Below are 21,034 nucleotides of genomic sequence, written 5' to 3'. Positions count from 1 at the left end.
ATGCAGCTTTGTTTGATAAAAGGATCACTACCCGACTTTCGTGACCTATCTTCGGCATTCCTTTGGACTCGATCGAAGATGTTAAACCTAGAATCGACTTAGAGAGACATTTTCGACCTTGCATCCGAGATCTGGCCTTTGGAACTCGTCGAGTTTCAGCGACAGAAACATTTCGTGTTTTCGCGTTTTGGTTGCATTCTTCCATACGTGGACATTGGCTTGCGTTTAGTAGATGGAGGCATCCAACAAACACTGGTTCGTGGGAATGGCAATCTAACATGCTCTGCAAACCGTGGAAAAAGCAAATCGACTTGTCCTTTAGGCCTCGGCAATAACCATCACAACTCGACGAGTTGGCAGTGATTGACAGGTTGCCTATACATGGCTAGATCGTCAGGAAGCGGCCGAGCCGGAGAAAACGAAATCATCACGGGGATCACCAGCACATCAAGGCGACAGGATTCCTCCAAGGATTTATCTGTGGGCGAGACAACCTAGAGCACAATGCTTAGCCTCCTTAGGTCTTGGGTGGCTTGCGGAGATCAGCGTTGACAGGAGTTCGGCGGTACCAGGCTAGTGGAAGGACAGACTTGGTTCCTGGGGGGGCTGGGGAGTGAATAGGGAGTTAAACCCCATCCTGTTCGTACGGCGGGGTCAATGTTGCTCGGACTATTTTGATCGACAATGTCTCTGATGTCTTGACAGCATGTGACAACCTTTCATCATCATCATCAGAGCTCAGCCGCAAAAACCCAGCATTTTGGGTCAGCATTAAATTTATAATCCTCGACCCGCAAGTCAGTACGCTTCCGGGGCAGTCCTCACAGAGCGACCCCGCAAAGATGGCGGCATCCAGTCCGAAAGTCCTGATTATGATGGCGGACTACGGCCACGACCCGACCGAGACGGCAGTACCGTACACGGCCATGAAAGCTGCTGGCTTCCACGTCCAATTCGCGACTGAAAATGGCAAGTCGCCGCAGTGCGACAAGATGATGCTGGAGGGAGTAACCCAAAAACTACTCGTATGCGAGCTTATATTGACGCAAGCTGCGGGTACTGCAGGTACATGTGAAGAGTGCGTGTCGCTAACAATTAATTGCACTCAGGGCGCGTCACGCTCCGCTATCGATATGTACGCGACCATGTCTCAAAGCGACGAGATGCAGAATCCTCTGTCTTGGTCAGCAAGTGGTTTCTCACTCGAGTCCTTCGACCTGGTCTTCTTTCCCGGCGGTCACGAGAAGTCAGTCCGGAAGATCATCGACTCGCTCGACGTGCACGAGCTTATGGCCGACTACTTCCCGAAGACTAAGAAACCTGGTAAGAAGGCTGTCGCTGCTGTCTGCCACGGCGTCATGGTCTTGTCCGAATCGAAAGACGCAGCTGGGAACAGTGTCATTCGGGACTGTGTCACGACCGCATTGCCTGCGCGATTTGAACAGGTCGCGTTCTGGGGAACCCGGGCTTTTCTTGGCGATTACTACAAGACGTATGGCGCTGGAAGCGAGAATGTTGAACAATCCGTAAGTGCGGCTTCTTCATCCGAGGTAGGATGCGCCAAGATCTATGGGAACTAACTCTGCGACAGGTCACGAACAGCTTGGCCAATGCCACTCAATTCAAAAATTCCCTGCTCCCTACGCCGTAAGCCCATCGCTTCAGGACCAGCTGGCTATTTCACTGACCGCGCGCCAGGTTTGTCGTTCAAGACGAGCAGTACAACTACATCAGCGCCAGGTTTCCTGGTGATGCAGATCTCTTTGCGCAAAAGATCGTAAAGTTGGTTCAGAGTCTCAAAGAGTAAGTTGGGTATATAGGTGCCCATCATCGGCATAGAAGAGGTCGCCGGAAGTATGAATACGCGGCAAATTTCAGGATTCAGCAGCAGTAGCAGCGGCGGCGGCAACAGTCTTCTCCTCCCAGGCCACGATGGACTTGACGGCCTCGTCCACTCCTTTAGCTATAATGGAGGGCGGGAGCATCTCGTCCAAGCGGTCCATCCAGCCCTTGCCGGCTCGATCAATCCAAGCCGATTTCAAACCCGCTGACTTGCTGCCGACGACATCGAAGGGATCGGCGCTCACAAGCCAGGTTCTGTTTTTGCTCCCTTCCCTCCCCACGGCTCGGAGTAGATGCTCGTATACGCCCACGTCAGGCTTGTAGACTTGCAGCGTATCAACAGTGACTAATGATTTGAAGATGTCTGCATGCGGTCCCAGGTCTGGTGACAGTTTGACCGAATTACTGACCATCTCCTCAGTGCCGTTTGAGAAGACGTAAGCCTCGACCAGATGACTATTCTGTCCGAGCACTTTGAGTGCACTGGGTATCTCAGAGAACACATGGAGTGAGTCGTAAGATTTCATGAGATGATTGGCTTGCTCCGTTGAGATGGCGAGGTCATGCTCGGCCAATGCGTGGCCTAAAGAGCTCCGAGTGATTTCGCTGAAGTTCTTATATTCGCCTGGTCACTGATGAGCAAAGGTTTAGAACAAGACGCACCAGGAAAGAGCGCTTTACCCATAGAGTTGATCCGCCATGTGTATTCGAGCTGATACCTCCGCCACAACGCAGCGATAGATTTGGCTCTATCAGTGCCGAAGAGCTTCGACAGCTCGTGGGCTATCGACTCGGTGGACAGCAACGTCCCGTACAGGTCGAATACAATTACTGCCTTTTCTCTCATATCGTCTGCAAAAACATTTGGAGATATCCGAGGTGATTTAGACGAGTCTATCGGTAGCAGCGCTGAATAGGCTCTCTTTTCAACATCTTCGACTTCTTTTCCGTGTCTCCAAATATTCTGCAATGCAGATCAAATGAGATCAGCCCGCCGCGCCACCGGGACAATGACATAACAGGTGGGGGGGGGCGATGCGGGGGAGCTGAGGGAAGGTCCCACCCAGTCAGTGTTTACCCCCACTATCTCCGTCCTGGGAATCGATGGCAGCATGACTTTTCACACCATCGTGAACAGAGAGAACCCGACTATTACGACTTGATCAATTTCCGACTTCAAGCTAAAATACAACTCACTCGTCAACCCCCAATCCCAACACGGCCTGCCTCCGACCGACGACATTTTCGCCTCTCTCCTCCCGTCTCTCAACCCATCCATTGCCGATTATCTGCCAACCCAACCGGCTACCACGACCAAGTGGTCGACGAGTTTCTCGCCCCGGTAGTCACTTTTGCCCTCGCCTCCCGCTGAACACCACCGCCCACTCCTATATCGACCACAAAACAAAGTATCCGGGTGTGAGATCTGCGGTCGTGACTGGATCAACGTAACTGGATAAACATAACGTACCACCACCACCTCATCCCAAGATTCGTGCACAAAAATATAATGAAGCATGGATGGCACCATGAGGAGTATTTACAGAACGTGGCGTGGTTGTGTGGGACTTGTCATCAGTTTGTGCATGCGTTTGTGAGATATGATGTGCTGGCTAGCGAGTATTGCAACGTGGAGGTTTTGGAGCAGTAGAGGGGTGGTGCTGTTTACTAAGCGGATTGGTAGGTTGAGGTGCAAGGTACGTCAGACCACCCACCGACTACACACCCCCACTAACGAGACAGCTAAAATGATGCGAATGCATATGCTGTCGATTTTAAGCTTGGTTGGCTATCCTATCTCATCTACAGCTACAGGGCAATCCTCCAGGGTAACCCTCCTTGGGGTCACGTATCATTTATGCCGGTACAGCAATTTATTCCGGTACACCAAAAATGCTACACCATCGGTCTTTAACAACTTAACAAGTATAAGAGGTAGAAATCAGGTAAGTGCACTGTTATCAGCGTAGTGAGTGATTTGAAGAAGCATTTTAGATTTCCCACGTAATTTCTCTTCAAGTTTGAGGTAAAAAAATTAGGACCCGGGGCTAACATACGTAATTTGACACAATGAGACTAGCTTGTAGTAAAATGCGTTGGCGATTTAAGGATCCTTTTCACTTTGCTGCCGCACTTGAACCATGCGGGTTCTTCAAATTGACGACACAAACCATATCGTGTGCGCGAATCTTAGCAGCCTATGTTTCGCTATGAGTTGTCCTACGAGCCAGGTATCTTCAACCCGAATCAGAGGCGCGAGAAGCTGAACAATTGAGCTACAACATAAAACAAGGCGCCAGGTCGAATTCAGCGGCGGTATTCGAAACACATTACTTACAACGCTGAAACCCGCATTCATCATGGTTTCAGCTGATCCTGATCTTCTCATGTGGAAGAAATCCTCGAGCTACCCCGCCAGGCCTTTCAGACCCTAAAATCCATGTTCTTTTAACTCCTTCTCAGTCCACTCCCACAGCTTATCCGTCAGCTTCTCATCCCTCACGTATGCATTCCCCTGGTGCTTCTTGGCAACCGGATAATAGAACGCCCCATTCTCAACCACCTCTTTCCTCGCCGTTGCGGCCCACAACTGATTCAACGTCCCCGTACCCACAGCGCTCAGCACCCAACCTCCCGCCCAATTGATCAATTTACTAACAACAGGATAACTATCCATAGGCCCCCTCTTAAGCCCCGTATTCACGCTCCCAGGATGGATAGCCACGCTCTTGATTTTCGGGTAATGCTTCGTCAACCCAGTGGTGAAATGCACATTCGCCAACTTCGACTGGCCGTAGCGCTCCCATGTGCCAGTTTCTTTCATGTCTGACTTGACCTTGTCCAGCGCGATTCCACCCTTTGGCGTCCACTCGTGCGCCAGGGAGCTCAAATTGATGATACGCACGTCGCTTCCCGGCTGCGCGGCCGTCTTCTCGAGAACAGGGAGTAGCAGCTTCGTCAAGAGCGCGTGCCCTACGTGGTTCGTCCCGAACTGAATCTCGTAGCCTTCCTTCGTGACGCTGGCGGGAGTAGCCATGATCCCCGCGTTGTTCATGAGAATGTCCAGACGGTCATTGTCGGCTAGGAAAGCATCGGCGGCCTTTTTCACCGAGGAGAACGAGGCCAAGTCCATCTCCAAGGAAATGATCTTAGCGTCGTTGCCGGGGACGATCTTCGCCATCTCAGCGATGACATCGCGAGCTTTCTGCTCGCTGCGAGCGCCCATGTAGATCTTCGACGGGTTGTGTTTCGCCAACTGTGTTATGGCTTCTTTGCCGAGGCCATTGGTGCCGCCCGTCACAAGAATCACCTTCCCCGAGAGGTCGGGGATGTCGGTATCTGGGTTGAAGGTGGTTCCGAAGCCGAACATTTCGTGAGTTAGAACTCTGAACGACACTTCCAGCAATTGTGAATAGTCTAACAAGACTGATGATGATAGAGATTGAGACTTTGTTGACAACCTGGGAGCAGACCGTCGTGAACATGAGTCGGTCATGACGTCGATTTAAGGTCTTTCCACCCCCGGGGTCCCGGGGAAAGTCGAGATGCCGAAGTGGGTATAAAATATGGTGCTAACTGTTTCCAGTTTAGACTGTTTCGTTTGCAAACCTTGTTTACTGTGTGTGAAGTTGTGCAGTTGAGGGTGTACTGAAAAAACGTCGTTAAAAAGTGCTCGAGTTTTGATCGTGGGAAATTTCTAAAACCTCTTATCCAAGAATAGTATATAAAGTGGCGTTTGTTACAGGCATTGCCATTTAGGTGCTGACTGCTCATTTTAGCGCTAGACGCAGTACATGCCTCAGAATTGCAGTCAAGTAGGTAATAACACAAATGACGCAATTAGTTGGAATAACTATGGGACTGAGCGCCACAGTTATGCCCTAGGCTGAAAGCCGCACGGTTGCTAGTGTAGCTAGTGGGTCAGACCCTTCCTTGCTTCCCGAGCGACGAAGAGCGGTACTTTACAGAGCTTCTTAACACTAAACTAAGGAATACAACGCGTAGAACAGGCATAGCGATTAATACAGCACCCATCCCAAAGTCATCAACTGAGGCTGGTACCCTAAATAACTACGTTGTGTCGGGCTACTACATTATAATACCGCTAAAACCGTGTTCTATCTTTTGCTGGGTCGTTTATTGCGTTACCTACATGGCGTTTCCCCGATGCAGACTTAATAGATTCGAATTAAGTGGACGACACACGGAACAACGACCGCGGCCAGGATCTGTTGCAGCCCGAATTCAGCCTGATATGCAAGGCGGTCATCCGTATGGTACATTGCGACTCACCGCGCATAGTAACCGATTTATGCCACTAAGAAATACGACCGGAACTTCACAGTCCCCGAGCTCATCGCCCGATAGACGCGGTTTACTTAGGGAAGGAGATTGGTATCATGAACAATAGAGCTAGGCAGACAACGCTGCAGTTGAGCGCACATGGCCCGTGGACGACACTCGACGTCACGTTTATGACTTCCCACGTTACAAGAAACCAGACTTTAGAGTTGCATATTTTGCAATTCTAGAGTTGCCTTCACTAACCCGTGCCAGATACCGGATACCGGATACTGTGAAGGTTTCACGGAAGCACTAGGTTCGGTTCTAGATCGCGTACGAGCGGTTTACAGTACGTTGCAATATTTTATTAACTATATGTAATGTAGTTTGCTCTAACGTCACCCACAGGTCATTGCCCCACACGGGTCTTTGCCCAACTTTTCACGAAATCTTGACTTTCCATCTTTACTTATACAATTCTTCCCTTCCACAACATGGCACGCAAATCTAGTGATTCTAATCTTCAATTAGCCATCCAAACTAAACGACGCGATCCTCACCTAAGTTGGAACAAGCTTGGTAAAATCTTCAAAGTCGACCATAAGACATTGAAGCGCCGTTACGAAGGCGTACAACCATTACATATTACTAACATGTCCAAACGGAAAATGACCGAAACCGAAGAGAATACGATTACCCGACGCGTACTTCAGCTAGATTCGCGAACTTTTCCTCCCCGGCTTCGATACGTTGAAGAAATGGCGAATATCCTCCGACGCGACCGCGACGCGTCACCCGTCGGCAAGAACTGGGCCTCGAGCTTCGTACGGCGACAACCAGACCTCCGGACGCGTTTAAATCGTCGAATCGATTACCAGCGGGCATTCTGGGGAACATCCTGTCACGTATCGCGGTTATTTTAAGCGTGTTGCGGACACAATAGCGAAGCACGGCATCCAGCCGGAGGATATCTACAACTTTGACGAGACGGGCTTTTTAATGGGCATGATCTCAACCGGCATGGTCGTTACGAGTACCGAAAGACGTGGAAGGCCTAGGCAAGCCCAGCAAGGCAATAGGGAATGGGTTACTGTCATTCAGGCGGCCAATTCCCAAGGCTGGGCGGTGCCGCCGTACATCATCTTCGCGGCAAAGTTCACCTCGCTTCGTGGTATCGCGACACCACATTACCGGGCAATTGGGTCGTTGATCTATCCCACAACGGATGGACAACGAATGATATTGGTCTCAGCTGGGCAGCTCACTTCGATCTGCATACACGCGATCGTACGAAGGGTGTCAAACGCCTCCTGATCCTTGACGGTCACGAAAGCCATCACTCGATGGATTTCGAACAATACTGCAAGGACCATGGCATCATTACCCTTCCTATGCCTGCCCATTCGTCCCATAAGCTCCAGCCTCTCGACTTGGTGCCTTTTAGTGTTTTGAAACGGGCGTACGGTGTGTTTGTTGAGGGTTTGATGCGACGGCATCATACCCACGTTGCGAAGGAGGATTTCCTTGCCGGTTTTTTGGAGGCGTTTGGCGCTGCTTTTACTGAACAAAACATCAGATCTGGTTTCGAAGCAGCTGGAATTGTCCCTTTTGACCCCGACAGGGTTATATCTGCCCTGGATGTCGCAGAAGTCGCGCGTACACCCTCTGCCGACCCAGAACTCCTACCCCCTATTTGGACTTCTAAGACACCTACTACCACCCTTGAAGCCGAATCGCAGTCAACGTTGATTAAGAGTAGCGTTCAGAAGCACCAAGACAGCTCTCCGACGCATATTCTTCATTCAATTGACTCGATTGCAAAGGCTACGCATGCAATGATGCAAGAGAATGTTATCTTGCGTCGCGAGAACGAAGAGCTTCGTGAGACTAACCATGTGCTAAGCAAACGTCGCAGAACCAAAAACAAGCAAATCCAGTATGGTGGGCCACGTAATATAGAAGATGCACAAGTTCTACGGGCTATTAGGGGTGATACGGGTTTGGAAAGTGAGGAAGAGGGTGAAAGTAGTCGTCCTACAAGGAGGAGGGCAACGGGTGCTAGGCGCTGTGGCATTTGCGGAGGAACTGGACATAATGCGCGAACTTGTCAGGCAGATGTAGAAACACATAATGAAAAGAATTCTGATTAATTTCTTGGATGAATATGGGTCGTTGATCTATCTAAGATTAAAGGTTGGGAGGTCGTGAAAAGTTGGGTAAAGACCCGTGTGGGGCATTGACCTGTGGGTGACGTTATGCAGGCTGCGGTATTGCAAAAATGGTTGTTTTATCCCTCCAGCAGGACGTCCACGTCTCTCCTAGCTGACTCTCTTCGGCTGACCTAACTCACCACTATCAATACTTCCGCCGCTGTCTCATTTACGTGCCGAGCAATAGCTTCATCAGAGCTGTGCGTAAGCTCCATGCATCTGTGAGACCTCGCGATAAGAACTTCCTGAGCCTGGCAAGACAATGAGAAAATGAAGAGGTTTCTGAGGGATTTAAAGTTGAATACGGATTTGGCCATAGAGCTTTTGTGAAAAACAAGGCATAGGGTCGTATAGTGTCAATTAATGGTCTGTAAGAGTGACTATTCTAGCTTACCCCTTTTAACGCTGGAGTTAAACCGTTGAACCTCTGACATATTCGACCATAACATGTTATGAAGCTCCAAGACCATACAGGACCTACTTATTCCGGATATACCACGCCCACGTATTTCAATATGGATGGTTCCGCGATATCGCTCGAATACTCCAGTATTTGATCAGCGGAAATGCCATAAAATACAGCGTCCGGAGTCGTTGCAATAGCCGAAAATGTGGTGGAGGGTCCAGAAGATAAGCCCATACTACTCAAGATCCCAGTTTGGCTACGTTGAGCTCCAGCTCTATCAAAGTGCCCCATGATTGTTCCGTTGGAAAATAATGCCAGATAAAGATAACTTGTCCAATTATCCCACGAGGCAATCGCAAACTGCGTAATAGGCGACAGAAAGGGAATTTCATGATTGACTGTACGATCTAGGTTGTATAAGTAAGCGTTATATAGTCGAGAAGACAAATTTGTTGGTCAAAGCTTACTTTGGACACAAGTGCCGTTGGTATAGTTGGCCAATGGTATCGAACCCGTGTTTTGCTGTGCCAGGTCGGAAATCCATGTCCTGGTCGGGTTTAACTGCGACACAAGAGCCAGGCTCGTATTAGAAACAACCGAGCGACGGTCGATAACCTGAGCGGGAGTCGTCCAGTCGATGCCGCCGACGACAACGGCGACATATATATCGCCATCGATGCCCTGGTAGGCCATCACAAAGTTACCCGTGACATCGTGCTCTTTCCGCCAGTTGTAAGCCACCGCTAATTGGGAGCCGTTCCAGACCGCGATGCTGCCGTCGAAGTAATTCCATGATGTGAAAAGTTGCGCGTTTACCTTATCTCGGATGGTCCTGATGGTGTTGTCAGAGTTCAAGAAAAACACGTTGGTTTGGCCACAGGTATAGTCAATGTACGATGCGGCGGCCAGGGCGTTCCAGGGGGTATATGTAGAGGTGTTGTGGATTCCAATAGGAATTTGGTAACGTCGCTTGTTGCCCACGTGTTATCCTGGGAATTCCATTTTCGCACAATCGGCGCATTGGAGAGGTCCTGGAAGACGACGTAGCGGTAGATATAGCCTTCAAGTTCTATTGTTGTAGCTGCGAGTTTCGACGTGCTGGGGATTGGGTCATTGTGCTGTTTGTGTTGTTGGGAGGTGCAGGTTGCGTCGCAGGTTGGTTCGAATGTTTATGCGAGAGCACTCCTCCGGCAACCCCCCCAGACATCGCGCCGAAGATGAATAGCATGGATACTAGCAGAAGAATGTAGAATGTTCGTTTCGATAGCCCACAGATAGTTTGTTTCGTTTCCTGGGGTTTGAAAATTTGGTCGAATTGTGTGTAAACGGGGTCGTTTTCGGTAGGTTTGTGGTCCGGCAATAAAACAGGCTGCAGGGAGCGGCTTTCCCAATGCAAATTGGGTTCTCTGTGGACTTGTGTTTGTGCAGTGGATTTACCTCCAATGTGCTGTATAGTTGTGCACTACTCATGATGACAGTTGAGGGGTTCCAAATACGAATGTGTAAATTGAAAGAGTAAGCAGAATTAACTCGTGCGAAGGAGAGCAAAATTGTTTGTGTTATTCGAGGGACCCAGCGCTCGTACAATCCGTTATTGATGTTGATCTCACATTGGAACGCTTGCATTGAACATTGTGATGCGCCCGCGGGGCGATGCAGCGATATGTCACCATTAGTGTACTTACAGACTCGAAGACAGGCCTTCGAGTGGTGACGGATTTAGAAACGGCCCCGATTTGATTTAATAGGATGGTGTAAAGGCTTCTGGGCAGTGCGTTTCGTGGGCTGCAAGAATTTGAAATGAATATGTATCTTCTATGTTCGATTCTCAGCCGCAAACGAATACGAAAGAAACAGGTTCATACATATTATGTTACCTCTTACATGTGCCGCAGTACGAAGTACACTCTTTCACATTCCACAAGCTGCATGTTAATTCCTCCAACTGAGGCCCCCATGGTCAAGGCGGCAGCCGGGCGACACCAGATATTGAGAAGCAGCCTCACAGTGGATATTATTCCCAAGGCTGAGCTTGAAAAGCTCATGTTGACAAGGTCACAAGCAGGCTCTCGTTTATACAATCATTACGCCTAACACACCCCACTTTACCTAAAGCTGGCTGGTCAGCCTGAGTGAATCCTAACTAAAGTAGAGCGTGGCACGGGTTCAACAGTTGAAAATCTCTCTCAGTCCTGATGCGATTCGCAGACTTTGCGCCTGTGGCATGTGGGGGTAATTGGAACTCCCAACATGCAATGCATCCTTTTGATTACTATGCCTGCCTTCCCTCAAGAAACTGGCTTGACGTTAAGCTGGGCCGGAAGCGTGGTTACACCTTGAGCATTTCACGATTCAATCAGGATATCTGAATCAACTACACACCAAGTCGTTGATCAAATCCAGAAATAGCAGTATATGAGAGGCCGTAGTCCATTCGCTCTCGACAATCAACTTGTGACTAAATTTCTCGTGGTATCTACCTAAAATCTAGGCCTTTCCAACTGTCGAAACATCCGTCGCTATTTTGCGAGATATTCTACCATCCTCTCCAGCCGGCTTCACTGGGGCCATCTATTTCGTCGGAACACCACATACAACGGGACTCGGCCGCCACACGCTGAACTCAGGACCCGTGGCAACCCAGGCCCCGGGAATTTTAGGATGCCAGTGGACTTCTTCGCGTGTTCAACAATATGCTCAAACAGAAGCTGGGGTGGACTATCTTGAACAAATGCTGTGTCCTTGCTCTCCATCACTTAAGCAACCTTATGCCTTATAATATCGCTATGGATACGAAATCAACCTTGTCTTGTCGGAATGCAAGAGCTCGAAAGACTGTGCCATTGCTTATATAAAGTTCGAGGCTTCCAATCACAAAGGTCTATGCATCAGTGTCAGCCCGGGCGCCGCGAAACTCCACCGGTTTGCCCGCATATCTGCCTCACGAATCTCAGCACAGCCACGCTTTCGCACCGGAAAATATTACTAAGAAGGTATAGCGAAGCCATAGTAATATTAACCACAACTAAGGATAGTAGAACAAAACCTCCTATGACGCACATCACGGCCCTATAGACCTCGATGCTAATAACAATATTATTATTACTATTCAACACGCCATAGGATCGAAGCCCCCGGTGCCTCTACTAGTACTCCCGCTTGTAAAACCGTACCCTGATTGCTGCACAAAACATATAAGCTACGTGATCGGTTCGCCTTATTAGTGACTACGTTACGTTCGCTACTATACTACAATAGTGTTTAACCTACTAATAAAGCTCCCTACTAAGATCGATACTATCCGGATCCTAAAGCCGTCCGACCCGTCCTTAGCAGCTAGCTTATAATAATCCTACTAACTACCGGTTCTCCTATTACCGTTACGGGATCTCTACGAGGGTATAGCGGCCGAGGTATGATAGCTGCACGCAGTCGTTCCCTCGGGCCTCCTTCTCTAGAGTGTACCCCGCCGGTCGGACTAGCTGTGACGCCCGCTTCTTCGTCGCTAGCCTATTATGCTGGAGTATATACGACGCTTTAGCACTTACGCTACGAAGTAGCTTCCATTTTCCACTACGCCGTAGTCGTTCTTCAAACTTAGCCGCCCCAGTACTAAGATAAAGGTCTAGTAACGGGATTATTACTTCTACTTTTAGGTAGCGAATCGGCGTCGCTTTCTAGGGGCTATAGACTACCCAAAGATACACGTTCTATATTGACTTGGGACAGGGTTTTTGGATGTTGTCTTTCGGGTTTAGATGAGTTATGTAAGCGTGTTCTCAATGGTATTTAAGGACCTGTTTAGGTAGTCACTCTCTTGAAGAGGAAGAAAAGTCCAAGCGGCCAAGTCAGTATTTAATTGATTCCTTTCGCCTGTTGAGGCACTTTTATTGTTCTAATAGATCTGCTCGTGCCTGTTGAGGCCATTGTTCCATTGTTCGTCTGCCAAGGTGATACAATTTTAGGGCCCGTTAAGGCACAGTCAATTGTTAGTGCCTGCTGAGGTACTTTTGTTATCCCGATCGAAGGCTCTCCATTTTGTTATTCTTTCCACCCGGGTATTAAGGTCGTTGAGGATCTTGTTGTCCGTTGCTATCATCATCACACCTTGAACCTGCGGGCATTTACTGCCCGTCGTCAATATCCTGATCAAGCTCTTAGTTAGCCCTGTCAGTTCCTCGCTTATAGTATGCTACGCAGCCTTCCCGTAGGCGATCGCGCTATGGATAGCCACCGTATATAGCAGCCTCATCCGTATAAAGTCGTAGCCCCACGATATATCAAATAGCTTCGTTAGAGATAGGTTCTAAGATACTGTCTTTGATTTAATATGCTCGACGTGGGCGTGCTACGTAAGGTTAAGGTCAACTTAAACCCCGAAGAACCTTGCCGATATCGCAGCTAATAGTATAATAAGAAAGATAAGCGAAACCCTAAGGGAAAGGCTACTTAAGTCATGGTACGAACGGACACTTCGCGCGTAACTACCTATAGCCCCGGAAGCAATAAGCTCTGATTTTAGAAGGGAAACGACAACTAAACCTAGTGTCAGAGCCACAAGTGTCATCCGAGGCGGGCCGGCTTCCACCAGGTAGGAAGCCGTTTGTGGCGGCTAGAGAGCCGCTTGTGGCGAATGAGAGCCGTTGAAGCCGTTCGCAGCGGATAGGGAATCGCTTGGTTGCAGATAAGGAGCCGCTATCCGAGATATTGGCCGAAGTCGGAGGAACACAGACATACGGAAGCAAACATCCAGAATCCAAGAGAGAACCTCGGCTGGCTATAAGTAAGGAGTCGAGATGGAGGAAGATAGAGAGGGCAGAGATCATTGAACTACTGTGGACACCCCTACCTGCCATCACCAAGTGACCACCAGTGACCACCAGGGGGACACGCCTATTTCTCCCCTTCACTCTGTACTATCGCCTTCGGTCCAGGCCGTAACCTGACACCTAGCCTAACGCGAAGAAACCTGCATATGCTATGCCCCAATATAGTATCTATAGTACGAAGAACAAAACGCTCCAGAGCAAATCCAGAGTATTATGGGTATGAATGCAAGTGCCTAAATTTTCGGTTACAAACTCCCTTCTACTTGTCCGTGAAGTGTCCCATTCACCCCGTAGGACCCGAAATTACCAGGAGTGCAAGTTTCCAATATGTATCTCATGCCGTACCACCTTTTCCTATGAGAAATGTCAGCCCAGGTCAGCAGTTTCTGATCACAAAGGAGAAAAGATCTACCCCGTTTTGGCCGCAGGTGAGACCGCGCCGTCATGTAGGTATTAGCAAGGAACACCCATAGGAAAAGGCACGCAATAATGAACAGCGCGATCAATATCCCCAGAATGGTTACCACCGAGACGACATAAGAGTCTCGTGAGAACAGTTGCGGATATTCTGGAGTTGACAGAATGACCTGCATGGCCGAGAGGACCGTGGACGCAAACGCGAAGGCGATAATGAGGAGGGTAAAGTACTGCGAGAAATAAGAGTCGTACTCGCGGTGGATGGAGAAATAGACGAGGCCCCGGCGTGTCATGCGGTAAATGATATTGAGACGAGCAATGCGCAACTCGCCGTATATGTACCGTGGGTTGATGATAACGCCGTGCTGGATTCTCGACAAGGTTTGCTCGCGAAATAGTTTCCACTTGGTCCAAGTGATATCTTCGGGCAACAAAAGTCGTTCTTTCGCAAAACTGAGATCCAGAGGGGAGCAGACGATTTTGCAATATGATAGAAGGAAGCCCATAGCTGATTGATGAAGATTCGAGTTTGTGCATACATAATTCCGGACGAAATCTGTATTCATTAAGCAGGGCGGAAGCGGCTTGACATAGATGACCTTGCCAAACCAGAGCAAATGCAGTCGAGCGCTCTCGGATGCAATAATTTCCCTTCGCAAGACTATTTGATGATGGAGTGGGGTGTAGTTTTCTAGACTCCCGGCGATGGAAAGCCACGAATGAACGGCGTTGAGTTCTTTCATCGATATATCTTCGGTAAGCTCGTCAATGTTGTGACAAGTCTGCGCGTGTTCCAGCTCGGACGCCGACACACATTCGTGGTCATGGTCGAAAGGCTCCGTGAGAGTCGAGGTAATGGTGTTCATCAGTGGTAGGTACTTGGGTGACTCGGGGCAGTTAAAAGACGCAGGGAGAAAGCAAACATGCAAGTTTCGTGAATGCTACCCGACTAGAGTACGACGGGTTTTAGCGGTCACCATGTCATAATTCAAATTAAGGCAGAATGGGGTAAAAATCAATAGGTTAACCGGAAGTGTCTGTGACGGCCATGGCCGGCCTAACCCCTATTGGCCTAGGGCCATCCTCCACACCAGAGAGCTTCCGGGCCAGGGACGACCACCTAGGTTAGGTTAGACAAGAGCCTCCCTCTACTATAGCATAGCTCCCTTTTTCTTTCTCCTTTATCTTCTTTATTTTCGTTAATAGAAGCCCCTATCTTGCTGTCGGCCTTTCCTCAGCCGTAGCGATGCTCGCCGTGACATGCTTAGTTCTTATTTTTTGTCAGATATTCACGTATCTTGCGATATGACCTTGTTATTAGCCTGTTGTGACGGTAATCTGACTGATCTGTGATGTATGGATTGTTGTTTTGTGTTATCTGTGATCTGCTCTGCAGAGGGATTTCTGGGTAAGTCCCAGTGGTTGGTAATCACGTGACCCCTTGTATCTGACAGAGGGGTCTGAAGGACTAATTTGAATTATTACACGGTGACTGTGGGATCGCGCTGGTACTGGCATTCCGGCTACATACGAAGGTGAAAAGGGAAGTACAGGTGGGGGGGTCCAAGCCGCAGAAAGGCATTTAAGTATCTTGCCCATATCCCACGTGACCTTAGGCCACCAATTCCACAGTGACCGCTGAAAACCATCGTACTAAACCCAATCAAAGGGCACCTGCAGACCTGGACGCAAGCGCTCGCGATTCGGCTACGTGGACGACATAGCTATACTGTCAAGCTCTAGTTCCCTAGAAGAAAATTGCACTATACTGGCCGAAGAGTGGAAAGCAGCACTCGACTGGAGCATGTCTGAGGGTATCACGTTCGACCCCGACAAGACGGAGCTAATACACTTCACAAGAAGAGGGAGAGATGCAAACCCACCCATTACCACTACGCAACAGAATGGAACGATCCACACTGTTCAACCCATCAAAATCGGTGCTGCACTCAGGTGGTTAGGCGTCTACTTCGATAGAAAGCTTAGCTTTAAGGCCCATGTCAAATTCGTCTCAGCTAAAGCTCTACAGGTTGCTAACGGACTCCGGTCGTTAGGAAACACAATCAGAGGGGCCCCAACACGACTACTCCGTCAAGCTGTAATCGCGTGCGTGCTCCCCGTGCAATTCTACGCCTCGGAAGCATGGTGGCCGTCTGCCAGACAGAACAAGAATGGACGCATTATCTCAAACCGGGTCCAATCCCTAGCTGACCAAATGGATCGAACGCAGAATACCGCAATGAGAGCCATGCTCCCTGTATACAGGACCACGCCAATACCGATCCTGCAACGGGAAGCGGCACTACCGCCAGCAGAAATCGCACTCGACGCAAAACTCTATGCGGCTTCTGTTAGATTACACAAACTGGATAGCCGCCATCCCTTACGCAGGAGGCTCAGACATCCTACGGGCCCCGATTCGAGGTTAAGGCGTATGGCGAGCCTAACCCCAGATACTGCAGAATATATAGATCCTCTGCAAATACCGCCCTGGGAGCAGGCTGGCGAATGGTCCATCACCCTCGCCAAGATCGGTTATATCCCAGGACAGTCAAAGGAGGAGGCTGCCCGCTCGTTTCTACAAAGGATAAACGAGTTTTCAAAGCGCGATATAATAATCTATACAGACGGCTCGCTGGCTACCCATAGCGACAGGACCTTAGCTGGAGCAGGCTGGGCTGGTTATCAGGCCGGTAAAAGACTACTCTGCGGGTCCGAATTACTGGGCTCTCAGATAGAGGTATACGATGCGGAAGCCCACGCAGCACTACGGGGGCTTCAGGAGGCTGTAAAGCTTCCGTCCAACAGCATGGCAGATAACGTCCACATCTGCCTCGATAATCTCGCGGTTGCGGGTAGGCTCATCTGTCCAAGTCCCGGAAGCAGTCAAGCAAAGTTCACCGCCTTCCAAGAGCTGTCCAAAACCTGGTCACAGAGAGAGCGAAAACCCTGGACATCCCCGGGACAAGTGTATATCTGGTGGTGCCCAGGACACGTAGGCATCCCCGGAAACGAAGAAGCAGATGTCCAGGCCAAAGCGGCCTGTGAGCAACCACCCAAGACACAACACCCGGCCTCATTCGCACATATGAAGAGAATCGCGAGATCCTACACTTGGAAGAGTTTCAACGATCGATGGGCCACTACCTGCCCTCAACAGTATCGAGATCTAGGGATCGCTATCCACCCGCGACCCCCCGAACTTGGCCTGCCCCGGCAACACCTAGGCAGATTACTCGCAGCGAGGTCGCACCACGGGGATTTCGTGACCTACCACGAGAGACTCCAGCATCGCGACGCACTGCTCAACTGCGGGTGTGGAAAGACAAAGACACCAGTCCACTTCTACTTTTGCAAGCGCGGCCGCAAGGCCACGCCCGGTCATCTAAAAGCGCATATGGCCAAGAATAGTATAGATTCCCTCCTAGGCACGGCCAAGGGAGCTCGTTTGTTTTGTCAATGGGCGGAGGAGACCAATTTCTTTACTGAGATCTGCCCATCGCACTGAACAGGAATGTTAGATGAAGACAGTCCCCTGTAACATAGATTCGACTAGCATAGACCATGCCGGCACTGCGCCCGGCACGTCTCACGCGATGAGACGTTAAATTTCAATCAATCAATCAATCAAACCCAATCAAAAATACCCATCACAGTGGAGTGGGGAAGGGGCTTATCCGCATACGCCACTGTTATGCGCCGACGAATCAGTGTTCTCAAACGTACAATCCAGAGGCTCATTATTTTGTATAACGAACACACATCAGGATAGTAGTTAGGTGGTGACCACCAGCGAATCCCTGGTGTTGTATGTTTTTTGGGCCTTGGTTTAGTCGTTTTTTATCCACTTAACTATCAGTACGTCCCTTAATAACTATATCTGCCACTGCTCTGCCTGCCGCCATTGAACAGAAACAACCTGCAACTTCCACGTGTCCATGCTTGCGGGTGTCAAGCCCCAGTCCATTGCTTCTTCGAGCTTGGACTCACTGTCGAGCTGTACGCACGCCAAATCATATTACTACAGGATACTTTGCAGCACCCGAGTGTGTGCTATTAGGGATCTAGGATTGTATGACGGGGCGTGGCACTCTTCGACTTCGATGTTCGATGCAAGTAATAACGGGGAGGAGAAGGTGTGTGAGACGGGCTCGCACGTATTTACTAAGTCTGGACTGAATGGGTTTGCAAAGTGGATTACCACTGTGGGCGGAAGGAGATGCGAGTTTCGAATACGGAGACGGTGATTGATACACATGTGGAGGGATTGAGGTTTAGTATTTAGTAGTAACCCCACGCATTGGAGAAGGAGAACGGCCCACGACGACATTAACGCTGGGAGAGAGAAAATGCAATGTGTACCGACTATACGACCATCCAATGCTCTAATCAAATGCCTAAGACGCTATGCTATGTACGATGCAGATCCCCAGACTCCATAACTCTATCCCGAACATACAATCAATCTAGATGCAAATGCCGCAAACTTTATCCTTTTCCGTACCCCATCACGTCTCAAACAGTTCCCGCCCTAACAACCCCCACCTTATCAGCCTCCAACCCTCTTGGTGTCTCGGGCGGACTCCGTCCATTCCTATACAGCCAAAGCCGACTTAGATCTTTAACCCGAATCTTGCCGTCCCCCTCCAACCTCCCATCAGTAAAACTCCCATGCACTGCCACCTCATGTATACTCCCCTTTCCCTTGACCTTCCTCCCCGCCCTCTGCAACATATCCCAACTATCCTCATACGCCTCTCTGGCTTCCTGGCGCGCTGTTCCTTCCTCGCCCCGCTCCACGACACTGTTCATGAAGTCGTTTTCGTCGGCGCAGCCGATGAATTCTGTACTGTTGGAAGGGTGGCATTCTAGGGGAAACATGCCGTTGAGGTAGTGTTGACAGAATTGGTGACCTCCTCGGGACGAAGTCCGGCTGAAGACGCGGCCGATGAAGCGGGGCGCCATGGGGGAGGCCCGCTTGTTGGTTACGAAGTGGAGGACGCCCCAGAGGGCGACGAAGTCGGTTGTGTGGGCGTAGTGCTCAATGTAGCCGATCGCGCGGTCCATAGCGGGGAGGACGAGTTGGGATGTTTCTGTCTGTGTGGTTTCGTCATCTGAGAGCGATTCAGGCGTGGGGGGATTTTCGACGGGTTGTTGGGATCTATGGTTATCGTCACTCGTCTGGCGACGCGGCAGAGGAGTCTTGAGTTCGGTGGGAGAGTCTGTTATTTGCATCTTGGTGACGCTCGTGGCGGTGGCCGTATGTAGATGATTCTTCTCGGCATCCTGGGACGCGGCATGTCGGTGTGGGTTGTTGAAGTGATTAGCAGCGCATCCAAAGGTGTAGACTTCCAGTTTGGTCAGGAGATCCTGGGGCAGCTCTTGAAGTAACCAGTCTAAGACGAGACCACCTTCGATCCCACCTTGTGAATGCAGTATGAAGACCACCTTGGAGTACTGCGGGTTATACAGATGCTCCTTGACAGCCTTGTACGCCAAACGCACATCACCGGTTGCGTAACTAAAGTTGCGCTGAATCAGGCACTCGACCACATCGAAGATGATTCCGTTCGTTTTGTTGTGGATGCCAGTAACAGGGCGCTTGAAGGTCAGGGCCAGCCGGTTGAGGTTGCTCAACATCCAAGCCTCGCTGTGAAATCATCAGGCACATAGCACGTGAGGAAGAGGCATCAAACATACCCTACAGCAACACCATTCAAGAAGATCCACTTCTCATGTGCATGCTCCTCCAACGGCGGCGCATACTTCGGATCCGACTCATACGTATCGGTCTTGCCATTTAACGCCAAACACAAGAGCTTATTCACCCCCAAAAAGAGGCCTAGCCCAATCGCAACCATCCACACCGGGAACAGAATCGCCGAAGGAATTGCCATGATGAAGGCAACCTGCCAAATCACGAGCAATATGTGAATAAACACACACCACGCATTCGGCAACGTAGGCGAGAGCTCATCGAAAGGTCCCCCGTCCGTGGGTCGAATAGGCCACAAGATCCACGGCAACGCCCACATGAAGACGAAGAAGTACTTGATGTCGTACATGAGCAGCCGCAGCGGCATGTCAGTGTAGCTATAATTAATGACCGATTCGCCGCCGAATTGCGACCCAAAGAATACGGTGTGATCCATAACCTTCTCCGCAATGCTGTCGTCCTCGTAATTTTGCGACACCTTTCGTGACCTGTGGCGGCCAGTGGTACTAGGCTGCTGCAGCCCGCGTGCTGATGACGCCTCAGAGCCTGGTGAGCCCCTGGAGCAGGACGTGGAGATGCATCCGCTGACCATGGTTACTGCGACGACGACCACGGTCGTGGCGAGATAAATGCCGAGGAAACTCATCTAGAGCAAGATCCAAATGTTGCAGGGGAGCACATTTGTATAAGAAAAGAAGAATTTAAAGTGCTGATGCCTAGATGTGCCGGTGCTGCTTTTGCTCACATGCACCTCCCGGTGTGCGTGAGAAGGAGTTGGTTGCATCAGAGCAATCGTCGTTGGACTGAATGCGGTGTGCACACCCAGACACAGTCAGCCAGCGAGCAATCCACCCTGACATCGACAGCGACCAACGCACCAGACGGTAGCGTCACATCGGCCCCATTTGCGCCCACAGGGCTGAGCCGTGGCATTGGCACATTCGGCGGTCCGCATTGTGACCAGCCCCGGCCAAGACCGGCTATCGCGGCAGACAGCTGTATTTTAGCGGCTTTCCGTCAGTCTAGGACGTTAAGTTCAGTCGAGCTGAACTGTGAGGTATGGGTATTATCCGCTGATGCGATGCAAGATGCACAATAATCTAGGTACAACGGCACGCGCATGAATCTGACGGCACCGCCACAGTTTGTGCGACTCATTATTTTACCGCTTAGCCGTTGGCCGGGGATGCGATGAAGCTCGTCGTCATTGGCCTGATGACTCTCAGCCTGAGGTATTTTTAGCTTACGTTCTCAGCGCTCACGCTCCCACCGTTGGCTGTAGACGGTTGTCTAATTTGACGGCAGTTCTTGTGGAGCGCAAGAGGCTGCC

At 50.1% G+C, this 21,034-nt stretch overlaps 6 protein-coding genes across 6 annotated transcripts; 1 reads left to right on the top strand and 5 right to left on the bottom strand.

Annotated features, from left to right (window-relative positions):
• The first annotated feature begins 603 nt into the window (after positions 1 to 603).
• BCR38DRAFT_50102 (class I glutamine amidotransferase-like protein) lies at positions 604 to 1,841 on the top strand. The gene is made up of 4 exons (XM_040864828.1): positions 604 to 1,025; positions 1,110 to 1,526; positions 1,592 to 1,647; positions 1,699 to 1,841. The coding sequence occupies exons 1-4, from the start codon at positions 843 to 845 to the stop codon at positions 1,805 to 1,807; spliced, it is 765 nt and encodes a 254-aa protein (XP_040713213.1). The 5' UTR covers positions 604 to 842; the 3' UTR covers positions 1,808 to 1,841.
• Positions 1,842 to 1,874: 33 nt separating this feature from the next.
• Positions 1,875 to 2,689, bottom strand: BCR38DRAFT_488046 (HAD-like domain-containing protein; the record flags this gene model as incomplete). Its single annotated transcript, XM_040864224.1, has 2 exons — positions 1,875 to 2,467; positions 2,524 to 2,689. The coding sequence occupies 2 exons, from the start codon at positions 2,687 to 2,689 to the stop codon at positions 1,875 to 1,877; spliced, it is 759 nt and encodes a 252-aa protein (XP_040713212.1).
• Positions 2,690 to 4,273: 1,584 nt separating this feature from the next.
• Positions 4,274 to 5,212, bottom strand: BCR38DRAFT_349576 (retinol dehydrogenase; the record flags this gene model as incomplete). The annotated part of the gene is made up of 1 exon (XM_040856503.1): positions 4,274 to 5,212. One exon carries the CDS (start codon positions 5,210 to 5,212, stop codon positions 4,274 to 4,276), a length of 939 nt encoding a protein of 312 aa, XP_040713211.1.
• Positions 5,213 to 8,783: 3,571 nt separating this feature from the next.
• On the bottom strand, positions 8,784 to 10,212 carry BCR38DRAFT_497138 (uncharacterized protein; the record flags this gene model as incomplete). Its single annotated transcript, XM_040864765.1, has 5 exons — positions 8,784 to 9,149; positions 9,210 to 9,574; positions 9,724 to 9,840; positions 10,015 to 10,148; positions 10,180 to 10,212. The coding sequence occupies 5 exons, from the start codon at positions 10,210 to 10,212 to the stop codon at positions 8,818 to 8,820; spliced, it is 981 nt and encodes a 326-aa protein (XP_040713210.1). The 3' UTR covers positions 8,784 to 8,817.
• A 3,359-nt stretch (positions 10,213 to 13,571) lies between these two features.
• BCR38DRAFT_443123 (uncharacterized protein) lies at positions 13,572 to 14,975 on the bottom strand. The gene is given in 3 exon segments (XM_040860856.1): positions 13,572 to 13,615; positions 13,626 to 13,925; positions 13,984 to 14,975. The coding sequence occupies 2 exon segments, from the start codon at positions 14,852 to 14,854 to the stop codon at positions 13,906 to 13,908; spliced, it is 891 nt and encodes a 296-aa protein (XP_040713209.1). The 5' UTR covers positions 14,855 to 14,975; the 3' UTR covers positions 13,572 to 13,615; positions 13,626 to 13,905.
• Positions 14,976 to 18,044: 3,069 nt separating this feature from the next.
• Positions 18,045 to 20,140, bottom strand: BCR38DRAFT_459908 (uncharacterized protein; the record flags this gene model as incomplete). Its single annotated transcript, XM_040862346.1, has 3 exons — positions 18,045 to 18,086; positions 18,534 to 19,638; positions 19,689 to 20,140. 3 exons carry the CDS (start codon positions 20,138 to 20,140, stop codon positions 18,045 to 18,047), a joined length of 1,599 nt encoding a protein of 532 aa, XP_040713208.1.
• Between the last annotated feature and the right edge of the window lie 894 nt (positions 20,141 to 21,034).

This window comes from Pseudomassariella vexata (genome assembly GCF_002105095.1).
Source record: "Pseudomassariella vexata strain CBS 129021 chromosome Unknown BCR38scaffold_11, whole genome shotgun sequence".
Classification (NCBI taxonomy): domain Eukaryota; kingdom Fungi; phylum Ascomycota; class Sordariomycetes; order Amphisphaeriales; family Pseudomassariaceae; genus Pseudomassariella; species Pseudomassariella vexata.
This window is presented reverse-complemented; position numbering and strand designations above follow the sequence as displayed.